At 48.5% G+C, this 8,555-nt stretch overlaps 1 protein-coding gene across 23 annotated transcripts in view; it reads left to right on the forward strand.

The window, feature by feature from the left end:
* The window catches only part of CAMKK1 (calcium/calmodulin dependent protein kinase kinase 1), a 75,761-nt gene extending 68,043 nt beyond the window's left edge, over window positions 1-7,718 (forward strand). For all 23 annotated transcript variants that reach the window (XM_086859007.1, XM_086859028.1, XM_086859021.1 and 20 more), the window contains one exon: window positions 5,613-7,718. In XM_086859007.1, coding sequence (XP_086715133.1) covers window positions 5,613-5,685 — 73 coding nt within the window. In that variant the 3' untranslated portion in view covers window positions 5,686-7,718. The remainder of the gene's footprint in view (window positions 1-5,612) is intronic.
* Window positions 7,719-8,555: the final 837 nt, after the last annotated feature.

Below are 8,555 nucleotides of genomic sequence, written 5' to 3' on the forward strand. Positions count from 1 at the left end.
GTGTCTTCATTATCATTCCTGGTCACTGCATTGCATTGCTCTGAAATGGGGAAACATTTACTAAATTTGAAGAGAAATGTATTTTATTCTTCCCACTGTCACAGACAGGTAACTTGGAGCAAGGCAGAAATTCTTTTCAAGCCCTGCTTGAGCTGATAATTCAGGGTGGTCACCTTGAGCCCATTTCCAAGGGACCTGTTCCCTTCTAATTTGAGATGCTTGAAAACTCCAGCAAATGGTGCTGTACATTAAACACTACAGCAGGGCTGCTCTTCTTAAGGCACATGGATTATTATTATTATTATTTCAAACTTTGGAAAACGCTTTACTGACTGAATCTAATGAAAATAACTTCAAATTGAAATAGATGTGTTGGATCTAATGATGCTCATTTCAACTGAACCATGGCTAAATGGGAAATATTCATTATTCAGTGAGTTATCTCTTGATGACAGTGTTACTTCCTCAGGGGCAAACAGAGTAGATACCAAGCTCATCCACTTCTTAATTCATATAGGTTGTTCCCTAGAAAAAACACCCTTACTACACATATGAAGTGCCAGTGTTATGAACAGAGCTGTGTTAAAATAAGTTTCAAATGAGTCTGGATTTCTGTAAAGTTTTAAGATCTTGCAGGAGCAGATAATATTGCTGTAGTAAGGCTCTGCAGAGTTTCTACATATCCATCACCTTTGTAGCTGGACAGGGGACCCCAAAATTGGGACTTGCCAGAAAAGCAGTGCCTGCAGCCATCACTGTGCTCTGGACATGTGGCTGCCCAGGAGGGGCTGAGAGAAAAATGAGCCACACATTCCCAAGCTCTCCTCCACAGAGTTCCTTCTCCCCAGTGGCAATGTCTTCAGAGGGACATAAATCAGATTTTTTAATATTGCATCTCCTTCTAGTTGTAGGTAGGAAATAACTTACTGTGTTTCTACAGAAGAAAAAAGGAAAGCAATTAGAATACTCCAGTTTCACATTCAATTTATTTAATTAGGCTGCATGTGAAATTGTCAGAGCCCCACTCGCTGCTGCTTCAAGCATCTTACATCTGTGCCATTTTTGAGGATATACTCTGTAGGAAATCCTCTGGCAGCTGAGCTGAGCTCTGGTACCAGAGCTTTCTGGTATTTGATGCTTAATTGATGACTCTTAAAATGGAGCTGTCCTTCAAGCTCACTCTTTGGGATTTGGAGAGGAGGAAACTAAATCATGTGGCTGAATCTTTTTTTAATTTCTCCCTGCATTACCTACACAGCGTGCTAGGCTCTGTTCCTGGAAATGCTCTGTGCACATGTCTGTGGTGGCAGCAGGGCTTTGCTGTTGTAGCTTTGACACCATTAAGACACCACTGATATGAAACAGTTCTTAAGTTAATGCTGGGAGGAGAGAAAGTTCTTTTAGCACTCTTTAGGCCTGCAAGAAGTGAATCCTCTCCTGGCTGTCATTTATTGCTCTGTTTATCAGCAGTGAGCAGTTTAAAAGGCAGATGTTCATTGCAGACACACTCAGCAGGAGGAGGGGAACTAAAATTGCCCCATTTAACAGCCCTTGTTTTGCACACCTAGAATGGTGTGAGTGCTGCCAGCTGTCACCTGGGCAGTGGCCAGGTGTCACTGGATCCTGCCTTTCATGCAGGATCTCCCAGGAGAGGCAGTGATTCATGCAGATCCTGCAGATCCTGCAGACTGTGGCCAGGTTCAATGCTCATCATTAATGGTGGCTGCAGAAGCAGCTGATCTTTTCTCATTTTCCAGCTCCAGAGTATTTTTTCAGCCCAGTTCAACATTCACAGCTAAGTTCTGGATTTCTGGTAACAGTGTTTGCTGCTTTTCTTCTGCCTTCTCCACATTTCTCCTAATTGAGTCAGCACTGGCTTCACCACATTTTATTGCTCTCATTTATTGCAGCTACTACCTATCAAATTAATTGCTGTGTTTTGACAGACCAAATTTACTTGCCCGTTATGGCTGCTAATACTATTGATGAAATGTGGTTGTCAGCTTCTCTGTGGGGGATCAGTTGGTATTTTAAAAGCCTACCCTGTTTCCAGCCTTCCCAAAAAGGGACCAAAAGGGCTGTCACTGCCCTTAGGGCCATATTAAGCATGTAGGTTAGGCACAAGGAAGCCAAGGGAGAAAATAAGGTTTAAAAAGTGTGTCTGGCCCAGGTCTCCAAGCAGAAACAGCTTCTCCCAAAGACAGAACTGCATGTTTTGTGGGAAGAGCCATGCCCCACATGCAGGTAGGTGGGATCATGGGGCTGTGGCACAGGATTTCCCTCTGGAATGCCCTGTCAGGAGGTGCCTCCAGCGAGGGGCCCGGTGCTCCTGGGGCTCTGCCCCATTGCACAGGGTGCTGACAGGACACCAAAGGCCAGAGGTGCCAAATGGCACGGCCCAGGGCAGCCCAGCTGGGCAGCAGCAGTGTGCTGGAAGCCATCTGGAGCTTTCAGCAGTGCTAGGGGCTGCAGTGGGTTTGTAGGAGTGCTCCAGTGCCCTTCCTCATCTGTCCTTCAGCTAAATGTGGCTGATGTTCCATCCCCATTCCACTCTGCACTCTAGGCTGGAGAGGCACAGAAACACAAGCTCCTTCACCTGCTGCCATTGTCTCCATGATCACTTTCTTCCTTTGTCTCACTGTTTTGTTCTCAGGGACAGATTCCTCTTAAACACATCTGTGTATTTGCATCCATCTTTAAGGTAATTCCATGTCCGTGTTTCCCCTGGGTGCTGTAGAAACCTTGTCCCCTCCTCAGCCTGTGTGATTTGTGTGGTAGTGAGAGCATTTGGCTCCATCCTTCCTTCCTGTAGGAGCAGTTTTACTGCAGTCATTCTGTGTGTGTGACACTAATGTTTATGTATGCTTTTTATTATTATTTCTAATTGTGATTCTTTGGTGTTTCAGCTGCTTTCAGGGAGGGAGGGGTGAAAAAAAACAGCTGGGTTTTAGCAAGAGCCGGTGCTCAGCCCCACATTTGCAGAGGAAATAGCTACAGAATTTGGGAAAGGCTGAGCTTTGTAATTTGAGTTTAATATTTAGTGGTTATGGAAAAGAAAGGGCTGGAGCCATCTCTGCTCTAGATGCTCCACTACTCCCTTGTGCTTCTGCCCTGGGAGGGCTCTGGGCAGACCAAAAATTGGTTGTTCCAGGTGACCACCCCAGCCAGGACTTCATCAAAACATGGTCACTTGTCCAGCCACTTGCACAGACCCTTCTGGAGAGTGTTGGTCCAGTTAATTCTATTAAATAACAAAATAACATTAATGCAAACCGTGCTGAGCTGCTTACAGACACCTCTAGGGAAGTCCTAGGATCCAGTGGTCAGGCAGGACATCTGGGCTGAGAGACTGGGAGACAACCACACAGCTCTAAATACCCTTGGGAGCAGCTCCAGCACTTTGGAGACTCTGCCTGGCCTGGTTCATTGCTCTGACACAAATGGATGAGCCAGAGCCAGGATGTCACCTGCTCTGAGTGAGGAAGGACTTGCAGAGATTCTCCAAAAATAGCCAGGAGCAGGCAGGCAGAGGCAGATGGGGACAGCTGGTGCCACTGCCTGCTGCTGCTGCTGCATTTTCCATTGGGGGTAAGGGACTTCAGCACCCCCATGAGGGCAGATTATTTGAATGGGGACTCAATGGAGGAATTGAGCACTTGCCAGGGGTGTGTATTTGTGCTGTGCAGGTTGTCCCACACCATCCCTGTCCCGTGCTCCTGTGTTTGGGAGGGCAGTGTGGCTCATTCCTTGCTGAACACGAAACTGGTGTGAATCCCCAGTGGCTGTGATCCCCTCACAGCTGCTGTGGGTGACAGCCATGTGCTCTCCTGGGTAATTGCACAAAGCAGGCTTTGTTCCCCTGGGGCTTAAAAAATGTAGGAGAGATAAAATCTAATTTTTTAGCAAGCGTTATTTACTGGAGATTCCCATCCAGCCTCAGGCCTCACAGCACGAGCACAGGAGCTCTGGTACTGGATCTCTGCTGCTTCACAGGCAGCCCCAGCTTTTTTGCTTGTGTTTGTGGGGGTCCTCTCACCCTGACACTGAGGTGCTTGGAGAGGCAGAGGCTGCTCAGAGTGGAGGGACAGCACCAAAGACACCCCTGACAAGAGCAGGAATCAGCAGGATGTGCCAGACAGAGACTGGGCTGTGCTGAGCTGCCACAGAGCAGAGCCTCTGCTGCTAAATGAGGTGATCAATCATTTGAAGAGGGGGATGACAGGCACTGAAGACAGGGCTGTTCCTCAGCTTTCCCTGCAGGGAAATGATCCATAGGTTCAAGGTCAGGTTTATTGCAGGGCTTTGCTGAAGTGGAGAAGAGAATGGGATTTTTGATTAATTCTGGTTTTTTTTCAAAAAATGGGCTAGCCCTGTGTCCTGCTTTAGGGAGCAGTCACCCCAGGACACACTGTGTGTACTCTGTGTTGTTCCTAGCCAGGAAATACCCCCAGAGCCCCCAGCCCACTCCCCCCAAACACTGTGTGCTCCAGGCACGTGCAGCAGCACAGACACTGCCGAGCTGGCTTGTCCAGCAGGTTCTACAGAATGCACAGGGTACCCAGAGCAGCTGTGGCTGCCCCTGGATCCCTGGAAGTGCCCAAGGCCAGGCTGGACAGGACTTGGAGCACCCTGGGATAGTGGAAGGTGTCCCTGCCCATGGCAGGGGGTGGGAGAAGATGATGTTCAAGGTCTTCTTCCAACCCAAACCATTCCATGATACAGCCAGACTGGTGTGAGCGAGGCTGGGAGACACCACTGCTTGGAGATGATCACCTTTGTGCTGTGGATATGTTTATGATGGAGAAATGGGTGTTTTAGGTGAAGTCATCTGCCTGTGATCGGTTCCTGCTGTGGGTGGCACCTGGAGGTGTTCCCTGTCCCCCATCCAGTGACAGTCACATGCTGTCTGGGGGTGGCTGGGCTGGGTGGAGGCATTGCTCCTCAGGGATGCCCTGAAGTGCAGTACAGCTCAAGGCTTCTACATGAGAAAACATCAAAAGTTAGGGGTAGGAGAAAAAGGCTGAAGTTACTGTGGTGTATGTGCAATGCGAGTAAGTGACCTTGGCTGAGATTCTAGGGCTGCTGCTCTCAGGTTTTGGGAACTGCTGTTTTGGGGACCAGGCAAACTCACAGAAATCAAAATCACACCATTTTTGTGTAGGAAAAACTGGGTTCTGGTAGAAACATTTAATTTTACTGCCATTTACAGCGACACTTTGGAGAAGCAGTTGTGAGATCAACCCATCGCTCTGATCTTTACAAAAAAGTCACATTAAAGGAGAGCAAGCCAGAAGTCTCCAAATGCAAACTAGATCATTTGGAAAGCATGCTGCTGATCTGCACAACTTTCCCCAAGAACCAGATACCTCCTCGTGGAGAAGGGCATCCAGGGAAGTGGAGAGCTCAGTTTTTGGGAGCAGAGGCCAAGCAGGTGTCCAGGCACAAGCTGCACATCACTGCAGGGCATCGTGCTGAGGTGTTTATGTGGTACCAGCACAACAGGCTGCTTCATTGCTATTCCCTGTCAGTATTACTGACCAGGGCTGGGAAAAAAAACACCCCTTGCCTTGCTGTGTGCCTACAATGTTTTTATTTCCTTGCCACCCATGCAGAACACAAGGCAGCAGAGAAGCAGCCAGGGACCCGGAGCTGCCCGATGTGTGCGAAGACGAGGCCGCGTCCTGAGGCCGCCCGGCCGCCGCGGGCTGGGCGCGCACGAGCTCCAGCCCTTCGTGGTGTCGCGTGGAACATCGCCCTCATCACCCAGCCCGGGGCCTGCACAGCAACAACAGAACCAGACTAAACCCACCAGAATCGGACCAAGCCAGAAAGCCAGGCAGGAGGATCGGAGCAGAGCGAGCCTCGGGGCAGCGCGGCCGCGTTCCTCGGCCAAGGTGTCCTTGGCTCCTCCGTGTGTGCCTTGCTCTCCACTTGTGCTTCACCTCGGGGCTCTGTCGGGGGTCTCGGCTGAGGAACGGGGGTTTGTTTGTCTCAAGGGTCCTTTTCCCCCCAGAGACTTTTCCCTTGTGTTTTTGCATTCCCTACTTCAAGCATCAGGAATGAAAACTGGCTTGAGAGACGGGTTTTATATCGGAGGGCAACTGCTTTATTTAATGCACAGATAAAGCACTTGTGTACATCAGGAGTGCTGCTCCTGGTATGGAGTTGATGGCAAAATGTCCTTGGATATCAGTTAAATGAGGATGAGATCTTGCTGTTGGAGTGAACACTGTCCCTCCCTATACCTTTCTTTCTCTTCCCTTTTCCTCTTATCCCTCAGTTCTGCATGGTGTCAGTCCTGCCCCCAGCCACGGCCAGAGCAGTTGCATGAGATTCCCTTTATGTGCACAGAGCTCTGGGGCAAGGGGATATGCTGCTACACAGAACAGCTCAGTGCTCCAGGGACATCTGCCAGGCCTGCTCTTCCCAAAGAGCTGGGAATGCATCCCATCAGCTGCACACAGTCCTGCACCCATGGACCACGTTCTCCAGCTGAAAAGAGTGGCAGGTTTAGGCTTTATTTTATTTCATTCCTTTCTCTTCACTCATCTCTTGTGTACCTGATGCTTTTAAACTTTAGTTTCCTGAAAATGAGTCAAACTGGGACAGGTTCCTAGGATGGAAAATGTTGGTGGAGGGGTTTTAGAAAACTACAGAGCACAAGTTCACAACTTGATGTTTTGATTATTTTTTTAAGGCTTTAATTTTTAATTTTGTTCTAAGACTCTTACTTTTATGCATGTGCTGATGCTGCTATTTTATCCATAGATAGCTTCTAAACTTGGGGTTAGAAGCTTCATCTCAACAGTTTGACAACCAGTGAGAGATTGCACTTAAAAAGGCAAATACAAAAAGGCAAATAGAGCCATTTCTGTGGCTGTTGACTGTACAGACTGTGTGGATAACCAGGAATTTCACTCTTCCATTCAGAGAGTAAAAACCAGTGACATCCATCTGTCAAAATACATGTCATTATTTTCCCTTGAGCCTGGGAGCTCAAGGGAAGATAAGTTTTTCCCTTGTGCAGCAGGGAGACTGGAAAGCAGAGTGGAGGGTTTGTATGGAAATAGAACCTGGATGAGGTGCCAAACTTCTCTGCTTTAGCAGTGCACATTTGTAGTGGAGTTTGCTGAGCAAAGCAGTGCAAGGCATTCCTTTCTGGCTCAGATCCTCCTGTACAAGTCCATGCTCAGCTCAAGTCCCTCCCAAGCTGAATTAACCTGGATTATGCCATGACCCTGTTGCTCTGAATGCAGCCTTCCATGGGATGAGGGAAGGAAAGCAGCTCATCAGTCACTGCCTTGCTCCTTCCCTTCCTGAAGAAAAGCCATGTATGCTCAGAGCTGCTGCTGGCAGAGCCCAGACCTTCCGTCAGTATCCACAAGCCATCAATCAAAGTGCTCCCAAAAAAAGGTGTAAATTCAAGAAAACATGAATTGCAACTCTTGAGGGTACAATGCAGATCCTCTGTGCTGTAATTTTGCTGCTCTTTTTGATTTCTAGGCCTGTTCTGTTGGTATTTCAGTCTCTTGTTGCACTTGAACCTCTCCCCCTGTATGTGCTCTGCTATGATTCCAGCATGATGTAAATGCACTCAGTACTGTGACAGCACATGGCTGTTGCACTGTAAATATGTACCATGAAGAGAGAGGCTATTTTTTGCATGCTTTTGTACTGTAGAACTGATGAGAAAATTACAATAAATTCCACAGAGATGACCCTGGGTGTGAGTGCAGTTCCTAAGGCAGCCGTGGCTGCTGGTTCTTGGGTGTTCTCTGCTCCTCAAACCCTCTCTGTGTGTAGCTGCAAAGAGGGGCTGGAAGGGATTCCTTTCTTTGGCCTTTCCATGCTGGACTTTTCCTGGATGAAGAAGCTCAGGGCTCTGTCATGCTCAAGTGACACATCCCCAGCAATTCCAGCCTCTTGCTGTAATGGGGCTGGTGAAATTGTATTGCCTTCATTCCATTTGGTTCCAAATAAAAGTGCAATTTCCTTAGCAGAGTGGCTGGGGGTGGCCTGGCTTTGAACTCACTCAGCACACTTGTGCAAAGTCCAGCAAATCCTGGGCTCATCTGGTGCCATGGGGCAGGACTGGCTGAGCCTGCCCTGCTCCAGACATCTTCCTCCAGGAGAAAACACCAGAGGCACCAAGCTCCTCTCATTTTTATATTGCACAAAAATGGTTTTAACAAAGGGGAATGCATCTGCCTCAGCCCTGACAATGACGTTGCAAAGCTGAGAGAGTTGGGGGTGTTCAGCCTGGAGAAGTGAGTGTTCTTTATAATGGTGCCATTGACATCCCACAGTGACAGCTGCCCCTGGGTGTGTGCTCGGTCCCAAACCTCACCTTGGTGCTCATCTCGATCTCACTCCACCTTTTGAAACACACATGGTCCCCGACTAAACCTCATCCCAGTCCCAGACCCGAGCTCAAGGCCAGGCCAAAAGCAAATGCCACATTTAGCCTTAAACCCAATCCCCCCATCTAATCTAAAAGGCAGCCCTAACTCCAAGGCCAGCCCCAACTCCACGCCCTTCCCAAATGCTCAGCCCTA

This window comes from Cyanistes caeruleus, chromosome 21, assembly GCF_971803275.1.
Source record: "Cyanistes caeruleus chromosome 21, bCyaCae1.hap1.1, whole genome shotgun sequence".
Taxonomy (NCBI): domain Eukaryota; kingdom Metazoa; phylum Chordata; class Aves; order Passeriformes; family Paridae; genus Cyanistes; species Cyanistes caeruleus.